General features: G+C 37.8%; 1 protein-coding gene across 3 annotated transcripts in view; it reads right to left on the minus strand.

Moving 5' to 3' along the window:
• Positions 1-2,800: 2,800 nt before the first annotated feature.
• The window catches only part of CLUL1 (clusterin-like 1 (retinal)), a 45,019-nt gene continuing 28,260 nt past the window's right edge, over positions 2,801-19,559 (minus strand). For 2 of the 3 annotated variants that reach the window (XM_012652126.1, XM_012652127.1), the window contains exons 6-9: positions 16,329-16,466; positions 11,508-11,722; positions 8,074-8,258; positions 2,801-3,190 (exon numbers count right to left, since the gene is read on the minus strand). In XM_012652126.1, the coding sequence (XP_012507580.1) occupies positions 3,187-3,190; positions 8,074-8,258; positions 11,508-11,722; positions 16,329-16,466 (542 nt within the window). In that variant the 3' untranslated portion in view covers positions 2,801-3,186. The remainder of the gene's footprint in view (positions 3,191-8,073; positions 8,259-11,507; positions 11,723-16,328; positions 16,467-19,559) is intronic. The other variant, XM_012652128.1, reaches the window with a different exon arrangement.

Here is a 19,559-nt window from a genome sequence, read left to right on the forward strand (position 1 = left end):
TAAGGGAGGCACTACTGTACTTTTATTACTTTATACTGAAGACACTGAGACTTACTGAGGTTGAGGATCATGCCTACAGTTTGACACCTAAAAATTGTAGTAGCCAGGATTAAAATCCAGGTCAACCATTTTGCCACTTAACTGCTTTGAGCCTGACTTCCCCGTTTCTCTTTCCACTTTACAAGCTTTTGATAGCTTGTTGGATAGAAAATAGTCAGGTTCCCTTAATAACTTATTTTTTGTCACTTTCTCTAACAAATATATGGAATGTATGGTTAAATAGACTCTATTTATTTGAGATTTACCATACACCAAGGAATCCAGGATTCTAGCAATAGTTCCCATTTTTTATAGACTTTGGTTATGATTTAGGAAAAACTTATCTTCATGTGGAGTTGATTACATTCAGTTGGCTGCCTCTGAACTCTAACTTTCTCTGACAAACCTTTCTATCAAACAGGTCAAGACCCAGTGAAAAGTTCTTTAAAGGTTTAGAGTCCTCTCTTTGATTACATTTCTCTTTATAACTTGAAAGACTATATATATTCTCAATGTAATCCCTAGTGATATATACTGACAAATAGCTCTCCCATTATTGTATTGCACCAAGTCCAAATTATAAAGTTAAGTGAGTGTCAGACAAAAACACCCTGTGTTTTCCATAAAGTATATGTGGACTTGTTAAAAGACAGCACTGTCGTGTTAATTTTAAAAAGAAACTATGCTGAGCTAGGTGGCTCACACCTGTAATCCTAGCAATTTGGGAGGCCAAGGTGGGAGGATCAATTGAGGCCAGGAGTTTGTGACCAGCCTTAGCAACAGTGAGACTCCATCTCTACGAAAAGTAGAAAAATTAGCTGGGCATGTTGACACATGCCTGCAGTCCCAGCCAATCAGGAAGCTGAGGCAGGAGGATGGCTTGAACCCAGGAGTTCAAGGTTGCAGTGAGCTATGATGAGGCCGCTGCACTCAGTCTGGGCAACTGAGCGAGACCCTCTCAAAAAAAAAAAAAAAAAAAAAAACAAAAAGGAAAGAAAGAAACTGCAGTACACCCATGTTCAAAGCAGCATGATTCAAAATAGCCAAAAGGTGGAAGCAACCCAAGTGTCCATGAATGGATGAATAAGATAAGCAAAATTAGGTATATATTAGAACCTTGAAGACATTATGCTAAGTGAAATAAGACAGTCACAAAAGGAAAAGTACTGTGTGATTTCACTTATATGCGGTACCTAGAGTAGTCAGATTCATAGAGACAGAAAGCACAATGGTGTTTGCCAGGGGCTGTGGGGCAGGGGAAATGAGGAGTTAGTGTTTAATGGGTGCAGAGTTTCAGTTTGGGAAGATGAAAAAAGTTCTAGAGATGGATAACAATGTCAATGTACTTAATGCTACAAACTGTACACTTAAAAATGGTTAAAATGGTAAACTTAATGCCATATATTAGGTCATTAAGTGTGAAATGTCTGATTTCAAATCAAAAGTTTATGATATCTCAAACAAGAAGCAGTACAGTTAATCAAAATATGTGCCTAAACTGTCGACACAGTTTTGCCTTCTTAACGGTAGCTTGATTATGCCAGTGGCGAAGAAGCCTAGAGTGGTGATGAAATATCAAAAGGCATTTTCCACAGCTTGTTAAGAATTGGATATTTTTCCTTGCAAGAAGTGGTCCAAAGCCTGGAAGAAGTGGTAGTCAGTTGGTGCAAGGTCTGGTGAATGCAGTGGATGACAGAGAGTTTCCAAGTCCAGCCTGTAGTTTGAGCAGTGTTGTTTGTGCGACATGTGGTTGAGCATTGTCTTGCAAGAGGATTGGCCTGTCTCTGTTGACCAATCTTGGCTGCTTCATCTCAAGCATCCTCATCATTTTGTCCAGGTGGTTGCAGTGGACATCTGCTACAATCGATTGACCAGGTTTCATGAAGCTGTAGTGGATAATACCATTGCTGGACCACCAGACACCATTAGCTTTTTTGGATGAATATCTGGTTTTGTACCGTGTTTTGGCACTTCATCTTTATCCAACCATTGTGCCGAACACTAGCGATTGTCAAAAAGAATTCACTTTTCATCACACGTAACAATATGGTGTAGATATGGTTCACCTTTATGTCGTGACAGCAAAGAAAGGCAAGCCTTCAGACGATTTCTCTTCTGATGCTCATTCAATTCATGCAGAACCCATCTATCCAGCTTCTTTACCTTTCTGATTTGTTTCAAGTGGTCCAATATTGTTGGAATAGTAACATCAAATCTTGTGTTAATTCACACATCTCAACGTCGGTTGAGATGCATTCACTTCCACTACAGCTTTCAGCTCATCGTTACCCACCTTGGTCTCAGGTCACCCATAAGGCTAATTTTCAAGATTAAAATCACCACAACAGAACTTCTCAAACCATGGATGTACTGTGCTTCATTAGCCACATCCTTCCCAAACACTTTATTGATATTTTGAACTGTCTGCACTACATTGGTTCCACAACAGAACTCATATTTGAAAATAACAAGAATTTTTGACTTATCCATGGTTTCACAAAAATTGCTCTAAAAAAAAATTTGAAAGATAATCACAAGGCAAAATGTGCATTTGAAACACTGAGGATGTACCTTCACAACAAACATAAAACAAGAAGTGTCAAAGTGAAATATCAGAGATAGCAACTGTCAGACTTGGTACTTAAGGAAATCGGACATTTCATACTTAATAACCAAATATATTTTGCCACACACCCAAATAAAACTGTGCAGAAGCTATTGGTTTTTACTAAACAAAGGAATGAATTACAGATTTTTTTTCAAAAAGTCAATTATATTTTAAACACAAAAGCAAATTGAAAGAACTTTTTGTTAATTAGCAAGTAATACGTTTGTAGAAATGATAGAACATAGACATGAAGGAGACTTAATATTTATTTGACATATGAAGAACTACCAATGTACCATAAAATATAGTACATATATACGTACACTTGATTTTTTTAAAAAGAATTTTCATTTTAACTCAATTTGAGTAGCTATTAAACTGCTATTCAAACTAAATTATTAATAACAGACTTCATAATACATAACTCGCGTACTTTTCCGCAGCTACGTTTATTGCATTATCCTTATGCATTTCAGGATATTCAGGTCTCGGCTGAAGAGCTAATTCTACTTGCCTGATATAAGATACATTAGATCTTCTTACCTTTAAAAAAAAAAAGCAGCAATAATCAAAATACTAATAAATTACTTATAGACTCGGTGTATTTTTTTTCTTGGAGTAAAAGTCCAGGATGAGTAACAGAAGAAAGGCCCTTGGCTTTTGGAAAGATTAATACTGTACATAGCAAACTAATGGAAAAGCCATATGTGTGGATATTCTTAACATTGCTGTTTGAAGAAATCTTCACAGTCCCCTAGTTTGTTGAACCTCCAAGATGGTCCCTTCCTCTCATGTGAAAATAAAGTGTTTTTTCTATACTTTATGTGTGTGCAAACAGTGTTTGCCCAATAAACTTCTGTTATTCGTGACTCATAACTTTATTCAACAAATTTTTAATGTGTGCCTCTAACGATGATGATGATGGTAAAAACTCATCAACAAAGGCTGGTTAAATACACAGGATGTACAAGACATTGTGTTACAGCCTGTAACTGTTGATCCCAGGGCTGGCAGCTGTGAAAGTTTGGAATGGGGAAATAAAACACATGCAAATCAGTCAGGAACTCCAGGCACTTAGGATGCCAGTTTACTAGAGAAGAATTCCAGAGGATGGGTCTAAATATGTTTCACCCTATAAAATCGGAGTTCATGTTTTAGCAAGCTACGTAACCTGCAGCTAGCGTATCTAACAAGTGTTTACATGATTGAAAATGCCAGCGTGATCCTTTTCTGCCGTTGTCCCTGGTTTTTTGCTTAGTATCTTTCTCTTTCGCCTCTGTCAGGTTTGGAAGCCTGATGCATCGATCTAATCAGAACACTGAGAAAATTGTATCCACTGTATTGAATAGGATGCACACACACACACACAAGAAACTCAGTCAGTAAGCAAACTCAGAAAAATGTTTATTCTCATGAGTAATAAAAAATATAAGGTTATAAAAATTTTCGTTATTGAATATTTTTTAAAACTTGAAATGCTAGTTAGCATATGAGAAACTCATGCTTCGGACATTGCTGTTACTAAATTTGGCTATATATAAATATATATCAAAAACAATAAAATGTTAATAACCTTTAAACAAGTAATTCTATCTCTTGGGATTCAATCTAAGAAACTAAGTAGAAAATAGGAATAAAGAAAATAGTAAAATGACAGAAATGGTTTTGTTAAAATGATGGGGTTATGAATCATATTTGTCTTCTACATTTTTAGAAATTGTGATTTTGTTACTTTTAGAATTTAAAAACTAAGTTAAAAAGAAAAAAATTAACATTGCCTTCATGAAAGATCACTTTGTGTGCCTTATTGGTAAATAATTTGCTCAATCTCTCAATTACCCAATATCTCATTTCCCATTGTCACTGCACCCATATCATTCCAACTTCTGTGAAGATGTGATTTTATTGAAAATATTTTGATTTGGCTTATAGCATGGTCAGTACCGACGTGAGTACTAGCACATTGTTTGATTTCTCAAAAACCTACAATGTCCCACCAGTGCCATAGAACTCAAACTCCACAGCCTGGCATTCAAAATCCTCCTGACCTCTTCCCAACTTGGCTTTCCATCTTCATCTACTGTCGCTCTTGTTGTATTCTATGCATTCACATGTGTGTATTAGTTTATTTATTCAACAAATATTGAGGGTCTGCTCTGTGCCAGGCGTGGTCCTAGGGCCCTGGGATGACGTGGAGAGCAAACAGCCTCAAATGGTGCCCACCTTCCTGGAGTGTATGGTCCAGTGGTGGAGATGGACATTCATCAAAGAGCCAGGTGGGTAAATGTAAAAATCAGAAGAATTGAGTGTTGCATGGTGTTAGGATCATGTATGAAAGGGGGCCCCAGCCTGGTCTAGGGGTCAGAGAGGACATGTCATCCCTGAAGAAGTGACAATTTGAACTAAGTCATTGAACTAAGTCATTGAACTAACTACCAAGACAAAGAGGTAGTGTATTGGGACTACCACCCACGATGCCCCTCTCCTGTGGTCTAGAGGTAGACACACAGGACCCAGCGCAGCCAGTCAGATTCCTTCCTGCAAGTCAAGTCTTCAGCAGAGTGACCTGAAAACTGAAAACCACTGCCGCTGCTTCCCCGTGACCACTGTGCCCCAAAGAAGCTGTCCATGAGTTCCCACCTCTGGGACTCCTGAGTTACCTGGTTCCTGCCCTGCTCAGGCATGGTGGTCCAGCTTCCCCTTTGATTTGATGAGTCAGACAGTATCCTTCCATTTCTTTTAGCTGAGTTGGTCTTGGTTGCTTACAGCTAAATAAAGAACCCAAACTCACATAGGGTGGGAGGTACCTAGACACAGGGAAGCTCAGAGGCCCCATAGTGGGCAGGGACCAGTTTGACGGGACTTCCCAACATCCCTAACACCTAGATGCTCTACTCTTACTCTTTCTTGCCCTATTTGTTCACACTTTCCCCCTTTTTTGAACATTCTCCCCTCCCACCTCCACACTGTGTGTGTATATAGCTACATATATATGTTTTTAATGAATTAATCTATTTTTAAAAAAGGAAGGGAGAAGAGAGGGTGGGAGGAAGGAGGGGAAAGAGGAAGGGAGAGGAGGAAAAGATGGGAGGAGATAGAAAATGGGTGAGAAGGGAAGAAAGGGAAAGGAATGCAGTACATCCAGCTCAGAAATTTCTCCCCTGCCAGAAAGTAAACAACCCTCCCTGGACTCCCAGAGCCCGCTCTTGTGCATTCACCAAATCCTGCCTTGAATTACACTGATGTGTGTGTCTTGTGTCTGTCGTGTGTGTGTGTGTGTGTGTGTGTGTGTGTGTGTGTGTGTGTATGTGTGTGTGTTTGTGTGTGTGTGTGTCTGTCTGTCTGTCTTGTGCCCCCTGCTGGATAGGAAGCTCTTTTGGGACCAGATCTTGTCCAATTTTTTTTTTTTTTTTTTGAGACAGAATCTCACTCTGTTGCCTGGGCTAGAGTGCCGTGAGCCTAGCTCACAGCAACCTCAAACTCCTGGGCTCAAGCGATCCTTCTCCCTCAGCCTCCTGAGTAGCTGGGACTACAGGCATGCGTCAACATGCCCAGCTGATTTTTTCTATATATATTTTTAGTTGTCCAGCTCATTTCTTTCTGTTTTTTTTGGTAGAGACAGGGTCTTGTCCAATTTTTCATTTTCTCCTTCATAGTACTGGGTCTTGTGCCTTAACTTAGTAGATGCTAAAAAGATATCGGTCATTTGACTGACATAAATAGAAATAAAGGCCCTCAAAACTCAGAGGTAAGGGAAGAGGCAGAAAATCTAGTAATATGTAGCTTAATTAGACATTCATGGTGACCTACCAACAAGTTCCTTTATGAATGACAGCTTAGAACTAAAATGTAATTATTCTTTAAGATTGGTCATATTACCAAGATTTTTGTATCTTGCTTTTTTTGACCAAATGTCCCTAACAGGAAGCAGTTCAGTGTGGTGATTATGAGTCAGGGGGAACTGAGTTCAAATTCTGGCTCTATCTGCTACTGACTTGAGTAGTTCATTTGACCTTGGACCCTAAGCCTCAAGTTCCTTTTTTGTAAAATGATGATAATAATACTACCTCAAAGATGGGTTTATAATAAAGCCCTTGTTAAATTAGTTGGCAAGTTATTATTTAAATTTTATAAATATTTTTAATGGGTTCATTAAAATGTACTGAATGTATTCAGCTATAATCTACTTAAGCACACTCTTGTAACAATAATTTTATTTTTAACATTTTACTATTTTAAATAATTTTGCAAATACAGAACTTGGAGGCAGAATTTTAATCGATTTAGATACATTCCTTAGGATTGATTCCAAAAGTGGAATTGCTATATCAAAAAGAAATGTTATGCCTGTTGATATGCATAATCAAATAGCTTTTCAAAAAGGCAAAACTAGTTCGTATTCCCATCAATACAGTAACATAAGAATTCCTATTTCATTACACTTCAATCAGGATTTTGCAGGGATTTTTTAATTTGTAAATTTAATAGGCAGAAAATGCTATCTTGTTTGTTTTCATGTCTTTGATTATTAATGAGGTTGAATTCAGTTTCCAGGTATTTAAAAACTAGTTTTGTTTTTCCCTTTTAGGAATTGCAGGCAGTTTAGCCACGCTCCCCGCAAAAAATCGAGTCCCTTAGGTAGGGGTCGTCGCAAAGGATAAGAAAATAATAGAAAATGCAGAATAATGGAAATAAAAGAATACACAGAGACGAAGGTATAGTTTTATAGATTTATAAAAGACAAAAAGCAGGCATACTCGAGGGTCCCTACGATATCCCGTTAATCATAAGGCCCAGAATAAAGTTTCGCATGGGCATTTATAGGTACAGAGATCAGTTGCCAGGGGTAACAGATTTACATAATAACAGGTAGTTCATTTGGGGTTAAAAGTCTTTCAAAAGGCTTCTATAGATCCCCTAACTAACTCTGGTTACAAAGTCTTTCAAGGACAAACTTCTAAGTTCTAAGATAAAGCTATTACTTAACAGAAGGGTCAAACAGAGATATATTGGCTCCATATTTCTTTATCTAGTTGTTGCAGACAGAGACAGGTCATCAGAAATCAAGCAGGAACTGTCCCTTGGGCTAATTGTTTTTAGCTGCAGGTATCTGTCTGTGGGCGGACACTCTTTGATCAGCTCTCATCCCGTGATTCCTGCTTTGTCCTTCAAAGTGGGTGAGACCCACGGGGTTGAGACCACAGCATCACCTTGGAAAGCAGCTGCTGCTGACCTTTTGAGACGCCCTCCTGAGGTGGAGCAGCTTTTGATATGCAAACTAACATGTTCACATATTCTTTCAGGACAGAGCCCTGCAAAACTCCTAAGACCATTTCTGTGTCTACTATAGTAATATTAATTTATGGAGCAACAAGGAATCATCTATTACTGTCAACAAAGCATTCCTAAACGGACACTCTGCTTACCAATTTTTAAAATGGTCCTTAAAATGTTGTAGAGCTTTCGCCACTATGTAGCCAATGAAGTTAGAACTCTCAGCATTTTCTTCCAGAGGGCTCTTGAGTGTGAAATTAGAAGAAGGCAGGATGCTTAAGTCTACTGTTGTTTCATCTGATTTGGAAAAATTATCTTCATGAACACTTGGAACTGCCTAGAAAAGAAGGATCGTACAGTGAGAGATGTACTAGTCCCAGTACACGTCCACTGTTAATTTAATACCACATTAGTCAGGATAGGCTAGGCTGTGCTGAGGTAACAGATTAGCCCCAATATTCCAGTGGCTTCGTACAACAAAAATCTATTTGTCACTCGTGTTACGTGTCCATCACAAGGACTCCATACCAGTAGACACTCAGGACCCTGGTTGACAGAGGCATATAATCTCATGGCTGTAGCAGATGAACTCATGGTTTTCTTTGTGCCCTCAGCAGAAACAAAGAAGCACACATAGGCTCTTCACTAACTCAGCCTAGAAATACTCTTATCACTTTTGCTCACATTTCATTGGCCAGAACTTCCCACATGACAACACTTAGCTGTGGGGGAGCTGGGAAACATGAGTGAGCAGAAGGAATGTAGGTGAGCACTCCTGTCTATGCCACAACAAGTTTTGTACTGAGTTTTCCTAGGAAATTTACAATTTATGGTTGGATGTGTGATTTAGGCAAGAATTAATCATGCGAAATGCACGTTGGTTACTCCCTTCATGAATTCTCAAGTGTGTATATCTGTACTTTGCTTTTAGCCTTTTAAATAAAATGGAACTGGCATATGACTTGATGTAACCTTAAGAGAACTATTTTGGGAATATTTTCAAATAAATTCCCTTATCAAAAAAACTAAAGCCAAAACATTGGGAGGCCAAATTGAACCTGGTAATTCCATAATTCTAGCTGATAAAGGAGTAGCTAGCATAACTTTTTCCCTTCTCTTTTAGTGAATATAACACACATAACTGCAGAAAGCATTTATGTCTAGTTTAATAAGTACAAAGCAAATACTCATGTAACTATTAATACAACCAGGGGCCATAACTGTTGTCATTTGCTAGAATTTGTATGTTTCTTACACAAGGCCTCTCTTAAGTACTTGCTCTTTTATGGGTTTGCACTTTAATTTGCGTGATGAAATAAAAGCTGTTTCAAGGCAAATAACTTTTACAGGTAGTTTAGCAAAGTGGTCAGGCCTGCTGATTCTGGATAAAGGCTGCTTGAGTTTGAATTCCAGTTCTACCACTTATTAGCTGTGTGAACTTAGATAAGTTGTTTAAACTCCTTTGTGCTTCATCTGAGAAATTGAGAAAATAATACAACTTACCTCATAGGGTCATGGAGGGGATTCACTGATCAGATATATGAAAAAAATTCTTAAAACATTGCCTGACACATAGTAAGTTCTCTTTAGTGATGATTATTATAAAAATATGTAATTGGAAGCCATAATTTTATTTCATATGCAGGTTTTTATATAGAGGTACCTTTGTTATGAACATAAAGAATTTTAGATAAATCTGTTAGTGTTACTCAGAGACACTAAAATGGAAGTAAATTGAAGCATAGGATGGAAAATATTGATAATGATAAAAAGAATTAAATATTGGCTGTAGCTTTCTAAAGATTAAAAGCACTGCTAAAATTTTTCTCAAAATTTTATTTTTCAAGGTAAGAATTTTTATTCATTAAACTAAAGGTCTATATATGAGGATGATCAAATATATTGAATTATTTTACCCTCCTAGAATATGATCTCATGGAATAATAGAATCAGAGAGTCAGCAGGGATTAGAACAGTGGCTTCCAAAACCCTTTCCCTGCCGTCTACAGTAACAGATACATTTTACATCATGACTCCAAACACACATGTCTATATATGTGTATATATATTTATACACATTATGTCTGTACACACACACACAAATACATACACAAAACAGAAATGAAAGTTCCGTGACATGCATACACTTTGTTAAATACAATGCATACTAACATTTTCTCTTCTAGTCTGTCCTATTCTATTTTTTTGTGTTTTATTGATTTTGTTTTTTAATGTGCTTGTGACTTTCTAAACTTAATTCTCAAACCATGCATGGCCCACAACTTCGTAGTTTGGAAAACAGCAAAATGCTGGATTACAGAATATCATTGTTCCAATTCCCTGGAAGCAGAGCCTGAGATTCTGACATAAGTGATTTATAAAGGGATGCTCTCGGGTGAAACTTTTAAGGGGATGAGGAAAGCAAACTAGACAAGAGAAAGAAATTAGGCAAGGTGGTGGCTTCAGGTGACCTCTAGCCTCAGCCTGATCCTGCAGGGAGCTGTGGAGCGTAAGTGCCAGGGGGCGTCCTTTGGAGAAGGTTGCAGGGATAAGCAGTGGGCACCAGCACCAGCCCAGCAGGAGCTGGTACAAGGGCAGGGCGCCAACATCACCTACTGCACAGAATATTGCATCTTCCATGCTCTGCCCAGTGATTTTTGTATCCAGGTCTTTTTTGTCATCAGGAACCACTACCCTGGTGCCCTTGTCTATTAATGTAATGTGTGTGTATGTGGTGGGGTAGGGGAGAAATGTCTCAGGAAAGAAAGTCACTGTTTATCATTATGCAAAAAGAATAATTGAATGTGGGCGTCATGGTGTAGGTGCAATTTAAGATGACAATAAATCTATACGTGGGTGCGGTGCACACTGTCTGGGAGATGGACATGCATGAAGCTCTGATTCGGGTGGGACAAAGGCAATATATGTAACCTAAACATTTGTACCCCTGCAATATGCTGAAATTTCAAAAATGTCTTTATGTGAAGATTAATGTATAAATATGTTTAGTTCTCAAGATAATGCAGCAGCTTTATTGTGTCAAAAATTAATAAGAGCTGTAATTTACAGGGCTCTTGCTTTGTATAAGGAACCTATACTATCACTTTATAGACATACATTTCAAGATAGCTATTATTATTCCCACTTTATAGGTGGAAAAACTGAGGCATAGAATGGCTAAGGAACTTTTCCAAGCTTACTTAGCTGGTAAGTTTCAGAATCAAAAATTGAACTCAAATTACTTTATCTGTAAGTCTTCTCTCTCAAAAACTTAAAAAGAGAGAAGTTTGGCCAGATTTCTTCAAGGATGCCTCTATCAGGTATAGCCCTATAACTACAAGCAGAATTAGCAATCTCTGGACTAGAAAGTATTTTGTGTTTTACATTTATTTTCTTTGGAGAGTTTCTTGTTTTCTAAAGACCATGAACTACATTAAATCAAGTCAGCCTGAATACAATTGCAACAGAAATACGAATACTCCTCATAGCTTGTTTTCAAATTCAGCTGTAATTAATAAGTAAATTAACAGAGAAATCAAGGTGTGCATGTGTAATCTCCAGAGCTGCTCTTGGGCCTTGCCTTTACCTTTACTGAACTAAAGACGATCTCGGTTTCTGCAACGTGGTTTGCCAGTTCAGACACCCAGCCAAATTGCCGTCTCATCCTGGCCATCAGATAGGCGGTGTCCTCCACGTGCTGCTGGGTCATCTGGAGGATCTGGGCGTACTGCTCACTGGATACGTTGACCAGCCTAAGGGCCTCCTCTAATTCTGTGTGTAGTGCAGGTACATCAGGACAGTCTAGCAAGAAGAAAGTAACGTGGTGAAGGAAAAGGTCCATGAAACTTGGAGGAGGGCAACAAGGGCTTAACTCTCAGCCCTTGCACTTTCTATTTTCCCCTTTGCCTATGAGAGCTCCTAGTGTATTCCTGTCGTTCTGGAGTAATTACTAATATTGCCTACATCAGTTGCAAACGAGATCCAGTTTAATTTTTAATTATATGGTTTTACACAGCAGAAACTGGGCTGGAGAAAGAACTTCTTGTTATAAACCCCTTGTGCCTATCACCTCTGTTTTAAAAAACACCCCAAAACAGAAGAAGCCCCTACTGTACACCTTGCACATCACATGCCCTTTAACCTCTCAAAAGGAAACTACTATTTTGAATTTGGGTGTGTATGTCCAGTACCAGTAATTAGTATGGGAAAAGAACCACATATAGTGGATCCACTTAAAATTGGGACCAAAAAATATATAGTAAACAGTGGGGGGAAAAAAAAGGATTTGTGATGTTTTGGAAAATATTTTATCTTATATTTATAAAATATGAGGTTATAATTATAGCTATGTGTTTAGTATTCAATCAAAGTAAATCAAATGTTGATTGAAGAGACAAAATTATTGTTTGATAAAATGTGTGAGATTTGTTGGTAATAGCAAAACTTTGGAAACAAATGTACTTCAGCTAGAGAATGGATAGATAAATTGTGATATGCCTACACAGACCAACATACAACAGTGAATGAATGGACTAGAAGAGCGTGTATTCACATGGCTAAACTCACAAACTACAGAGTGAAACACTAAGTTGCAAAAGAATACATAAGCAATAACATTTATATTATTAAGGAAAATTATCCAGAACTTGGAAAGAAAGCAAAAGAATGATTGCATGTCCTTTCAATGTCATACTAAATTGTTTTCTAAGAGGCCCATCCAAACATCACTTAATTCTGTAGGGAAATGATCCTTTGTTGGTCTGAATATTCACTGTTGATTAGGGCCAGACCCTATGAAGTTAGATGTAAATTATGGATTGGAAAGTTGCAAATGTTTTTTGTCCAGCAGAGATGTAAATGATTGTGGTCTCATAGAAAAGATAACTGCAAAAGTTACAGTTTTATTGCCTTTTAGTTTATTAACTGGTTTTGTATCTAATTTTGTAATCTTACTGCAGCATTCTGTCTCTCCTCGGCTATGAATGCTCCAGTCTTTCTTATATATTTTTTTTGCCCAGCTCTAACACCCTACCAGTCCCTTCATTAATAAGTTAAATTAATTTTTGACTTGTGCTCATTTTATATTTGTATGAGTCATATTTTTAAGTTTAAAAATTATACTTTGACAATAAAAAATTAAAAACATGCAAAACATTTGCTATGTATGGTATGTGTGTATCTATTATATACATGTACATATATGTAAATACATCATATGAGTATAAAGAAATGCAAGGAAATAATAAACACTAAGGTCAAAATAGCAGTTTCCTTTTTGAGAGGATAAAAGGGATGTGATGTCAAGGGGGACACAGTGGCGGCTTCATCTGCTTTGGAAATGTTTTATTTCTCAATCTGGGTGCTAGGCACGCAGGCTTTTATTATATCATTTTTTATATGTTTATAATAAAATGCATTTTATAATAACAGTTTTAAACAGTAGGTGAGCACATTAGGACATTATTTTTTACCTTTGTAACAATCAACCTACATTGCATTTTTACTGTATTATCTGATATATACTGTATCCATTATCTGACACACACTGATCATTAGATATATTTACACTGTATTATCTGATTTATTCTGTATCATCTTGTGACAATCAGGGATTATTCATCCAATATTTTAACTGACTAGAAGGAAATAGATGTTAATGATACATAGACGGGATGCTTTACGGGGACTATTTTTGTAAGTGGTCAGTATATTAGTGTATATTTTTCTGTTATAAAATCATTTGTTTCTGTTTGCAGCCTTGCAACTGTGATTTAAAAAAATGAATATTGGAATAATGAGAATCACTGACACTTCAGAAATTTTATTTAATCCTCAAAAGACCTGGATAAAGTAGATCTATTATTCTCCTCTTCCATATGGTGAAACAGAGGCTGAGTCATCCAGTTGGCGATTGAGGAGAAATAAGACCTTCGTCTGCTCTAGGTAATCCAACACAAAGGTCCAGTTTAGATATAATCAAAGCTACTTAGAGCAAAGCTTTCCAAACCTTTTTCTTCCCTGACAGATTCTAGATGTCAGAATTTTCTAATCTACATTCTAAGGTGGGGTAGATGTGTCCATGGAAAGAAAATTTGGCCCTAGAGGGATGTGGAGGAGTAGACAAGTTCATTTATATGATGGACCCTGCTTTCAAAAGAAGGGGGAGAGATGAGCAACCGCTGAGGTGGGAAGAAGATGAGAGAGAATGAAGTGGAAGAGGGTGAGAGAGATCACTCCTTGCCCTTGTTCTGTGGCCTCCGTAGCCTGGCCCCCCTCACAAGCCCAGCTAACCTGAGAATTCTAAAGAAGAGCCCAGGCTGGCGGTGTTTAAACAAAAGGAGAAGAGGAGTATAATTGACTCTAAAAAGGTTTAGTAACTATACAAATATCGATCTAATTTAATAGGCTCTATTAAATTCTTTTTTGTTTGTTTGTTTAATTGAACAAAAAAAATTAGAATGGGAACCTACTCCTGTCGAATTGCAAAGCATTTAGATGTTTAGAACCATCTGCAATGCATTAATTTACACAATAGAAAGAACTATTTCATTAATAAACAATATTAATCTGTAAAGCACAGGTTCCTTGAGCAGGGTGATTAAATAAAAGTCATACTACATAAAAAAAAATCAAACCAGTTTTAGAGATCTCTAACAAGTTGTTTTTTTTTTTTTTTTTTTTTTTGAGACAGAGTCTCACTCTGTTGCCCCGGCTAGAGTACCGTGGCATCAGCTTAGCTCACAGCAACCTCAAACTCCTGGGCTCAAGTGATCCTCCTGCCTCAGCCTCCTGAGTAGCTGGGACTACAGGCATGCGCCACCATGCCCGGCTAATTTTTTCTATATATTTTTAGCTGTCCAATTAATTTCTATTTTTGGTAGAGACAGGGTCTCGCTCTTGCTCAGGCTGGTCTTGAACTCCTGACCTTGAGCGATCCTCCTGCCTCGGGCCTCCCAGAGTGCTAGGATTACAGGTGTGAGCCACCGCACCCGGCCTCTAATAAGTTTTAATATCATACATATACACACATGTACAAATGGTCCCCGATTTACAATGGTTTGATTTAAATGATTTTTCAACTTATAATGGGTTTATCAGGACACAACCCCATTGTAAGTCGAGGAGCATCTGTATGTCTATGGTAAAAAGTTTGGAAAATACAGAGAGGAAAAAAATCATCCTTAATTTTAAAACCCAAAGGTAACCTTTGTTAGTATTATGGTGTATCTGATGACACGTTACAAATCAATGTTTTCTATATTATGTTGTTCAAGATCATAACAGTTCTATTCTCCTTTTTCTCTAAATAGCTAAATTTGTTGCAAATCATTCCTTGTTAGAGGATTGAGGAGAGAGAGCCAGCTGGGAGTTTCCGAGAGCTGTGCTCTCTGCTCTCTCTGCAGATGTAAATACTACTCCAGTGGTCTTTACTGTGAGGGATGTCAAGGGCACAAGAGCTATTATTTTGCAGCTAACAAATTATAATCTGATCTTTCTTGAACTTGCTTTATAGAATAATTTTGTTAGAACTCAAAGATTATCTCCGGTCCTTTATTTACAGATTACTCAACTGAGGCCTGGTCAGCCTAAACAACTTGCCCCAAATCACAACCTAGTGTGGTAGGATAATTTTTCAAGATATTAATTTGTGTTCTTCTGTGTGTTGAAACCTCCTACTCTAAGCCATTAGCCACACTTTCTAAATTTCCTTCCCCTAGGGCCTTAGCAAGACAAAATGCAGAAAAATAGGAATCAAAAGCTCTTATCATATTTTGTAAGAAAATTTGCTAAATGGCCTTGGTGAGGTAGGAGGAGCAACTTTAGTCAAGGCAAGGAAGGGGGCTGAGGGGAGGGAAGGAGGAAAGGGAGGAGGATTTCCAGCCTGGGGAAGGAAGGAGAAAGACTGCTCTTGGCCAAGTCTAGGAGGGACAGGCTTCTTGGAGCTTATAAGCAGAAGCTACTTTCCCTATTTAAATATAAATTAGATAATTAGCCCACCAATTAAAAAGAATAAATGCCACTTTCAAACAAATCTTTCACTTGGCTAGACACTGACTTACACAATGGAAAGGTTTCCTTCCTTAGCGGGTTGTTTCCTTTGTAGTGAGAAGGGAGGAGTTGCCCTAATTTGCTCATTGTTTACCTCTTTTGCACATATTAGTGGTTTTTTTGGTCTTTAATCAATAAAAAATTTCACAAGAACAATTAGAGAATTAAAGAAAGTGAAAGAATGACATACTTTGGAAGAATAAAAATGTATAAACCTACATTGAATACCCTCAGATGGAAACAAGCATGTGAAAAAGTACTTGAAGGAAGGCAAATGAACCCACAATGCTTGTGAAAGTGAGATTTTGTCTTCCGTCCAGAATACTATTGAAATCCCGAGAAAATAGTAGTCACTTACCTTCAGATAGGTAATCCTGACATATTTGGCATCTTTCGTGAAATTGGAAACATCCCGACAAATTCTGGCCAAGTTCCGCACAGCGTCTTCTGTCCCATGCAGGTAACATCTTTGAAATCAGGCCGCCCTGCTCAGGGCCTGCGGGGGACGCATCATACACACATCAGTGTCCTTAGAGTTTGCACTTGAATAAAGTGGAGACAATGTCACTGCTTTTTCTTACCAGTGCTTTCAAAATCTTTTTCCTGTGTTCAGACATAGGACTGCATGTTGGTGCAATCATTTCCTAGGACAATTTCACATCTATTAAAAATTGGACAAATCCTTGGCTCCAGGAATCTCATTACTAGAAATTTATTAGTAGTACGTGCACACACACAAGCATATTAAATATGTTAATTAAATAAAATTACATAATTTTATTTCTAGAAGAAATCATGAAGATTATTAATAGTAACTATGATTTGGAAGAGGGACTTGATGGGGTGGGAGAAGTTAGCTTTCATTTATTTTGTTCCTTTGTATATTTGAATTATTTTAAAGTTAGTGCATCTTATTTTTATCATTTTTTTTTTATTTCAACATATTATGGGGGTACAGATGTTTAGGTTATGTATGTTGCCCTTGCCCCCCCCCCAAGTCCGAGTTTCAAATATGTCCATCCTTCGGGTGGTACGCATTGCACTCTTTGTGTATGTATATACCCGTCCCCTGGGCCCTCCTACCCCCTTCCCCTCCCCCCTGCCCAACATCCAATAGATGTTATTCTTATATGTGCACTTATGTATTGATCAGTTAATACCAATTTGATGGTGAGTATATGTGGTGCTTGTCTTTCCATTCTTGGGATACCTCACTTAGTAGAATGCGTTATCATTTTTTCTGATGTCAATAGAGTTAAGTAAACAGGGGATTAGGAGCCACTTTTTCTTTGGACTTCTATTTAAAAAACCTCTAATAATTATTTAAAATTTTTATTTTTATTTATTTATTTTTCCCTTACCTGTTAAGCACAAACACTTAAAATCTTTAATGCTATAATTGGGAAGTACACTGGAGTTCCAAAGACATTGGAAATGTCTGCTTCTTAAACTGGGTGATAGGTATTTATTACTTTTTTTTTGTACTTCCTATATATAACATATATAATGTTACAAACAGTGGGTCAAAGATTTAGGAAAATGCCTATACCAGATCAAATTTTGAGAACCCATTTTTTTTAGGAGAATTAACAATATACATAAAAATATTGATGTAAAAGAGAAGGCTGCCCAACAGAAAATTGGCAGTTCCTAATGGAGTGTTTGACAAAAGGAAAGATTTATTGCTAATTTATAATCTAACACTTTTCTGTTATATTAAATCCTCAACATTTAAAAATATAACATTTTATTTTGAGATAAATTGTGAAGTCCATTGTTAAAAACAATGAAGCACTGTCAGATCATCTGGTATGTAAGGCAACCATCTCCTTTGGTGACTAGAAAGTCATTTCTTCCCAGCTGTCTCTGGGACCCTCCTCTCTGCCCCACATGACCCCTGTGAGGAGTTCCACTACAGAATTCGTCCCTGTCTTATGTAGTGTTTGCTTTCTTATCTTTCTCATTAGACCCTGAGCCTCTTGAGGGAAGGGACTTGGTCTTGCCATTTTAATTTTCTCATTCTTCTGTGCCTTCCTCTGACATTTCACTTAAGATATGGTGATGTAATTGTCCACTAATCTGTTTTCCTTTCTCTGGACTGAGCTCTTAGAAGTCAGGGGATGCGTCATGATTTTTTTATTCCCAGCATCTAGATTAATACCTGGTACATAGATCCAGGATGGCAAATTCCAGGTACATAAGATACCAGTTCCCCACCCTGCACCCATGGCATAATCTACCACCTCACTCAGTCAAGCCACACCAGAACCTCAGAGCACTTCTAGGCGGCTACTTCTAGTACCATCATTGACATAAATCATCCATTCTCCCCACTTGCTGTCTGTTTCGCCTACAGGAAAATTAAGATCAGCAAACACTCTCTAAGTCGGGATTAGAAACAGATTTCCTGGCATCCAGCACTGTATCAAGCTACAATAGAACATGATCTCATCTGTTCTTTCTAGGGATTTATAAGACAAATGAAGACCATTGCAAGAGCTGTTCAAGAACTGAGGTCTAGAAAAACCAAGGTAGGAAAGAAATTCTTCCATATAGAGACTAAAATGAAAGCACATTCAATAAAATAAAAAATAACATTAAATATCAAGATATTTCAGACTTTTTATTATTGTCTATCTTTTTAAAATGGTGTTCATTATTCAGTTTTGGCTATTTTTCTAATTTTGGCTCTTAGGACTATCATGACCAATGGGCCCATCTGTGAGAGCTGACAGACACACAGGACTGGCTCAGTAAATGGAAGTTGTAATTGAAAAGACGTGTGTATTAGTTTCCTATTGCTGCTATAACAGATTGCCACAAATTTAGTGGTTTGAAACAACACAAATTCATTATTTTACAGTGTTCTAGGGCAGAAGTCTGAAGTAGGTCTCACTTCAGACTTCTGAAATCAAGACACCTTCAACTCAAGGTGTTGGCAGGGCTGGTTTTCTGTGAAGCCTTCAGAGAACCCTTTTCCATACCCTTCTCAGCTTCTAGACCCCACCTACATTGCTTGAGTCATGGCCCCTTCCTCTCCCTTCAAGGCCAGCAAAGTAGGGCCGAGTCCTTCTCTTGCCACCATCTCTGTTGATTCTCTTCTGCCTCCTTGTTCCACTTTTAAGGACTTTTGTGATTACACTGAACCCACTCCAAGAATCCAGAATAATCTCCCTGTTTTAAAGTCAGTGGACAAGTAAGATTAATTCCATCTACAACCTTACATTCTCTTTGCCATGTAACATAAACTCACAGGTTCTGGCGATCAGGGTGTGGATATCTTTGGGCAGCCATTATTTTGTCTACCACAAGGGCAAAGCTCAAAATGTCAACTCATTGGGCAGATTTTCTAGGGGCAATAGGCTTATTCCTCATCAACCACATGTTCAGAAAAGTGATGGAAACCACATACGAATACCCTACAGCCCCTGCCTGACTGCTCTTGATAAATAGCCCACATTTGCTCATCTGGGAAGAGAATGTCTCCTCTGCTGAGCTTGCCATGTACCGTCTGGCTAGGGGAGGGATACTGGAGAAAGAAGAGTATAATAGTGTAACATAGGCTTTGTTTACTGTTTTCTTTGATTTT

This window comes from Propithecus coquereli, unplaced genomic scaffold (assembly GCF_000956105.1).
Source record: "Propithecus coquereli isolate 6110/MARCELLA unplaced genomic scaffold, Pcoq_1.0 Scaffold38, whole genome shotgun sequence".
Classification (NCBI taxonomy): Eukaryota; Metazoa; Chordata; class Mammalia; order Primates; family Indriidae; genus Propithecus; species Propithecus coquereli.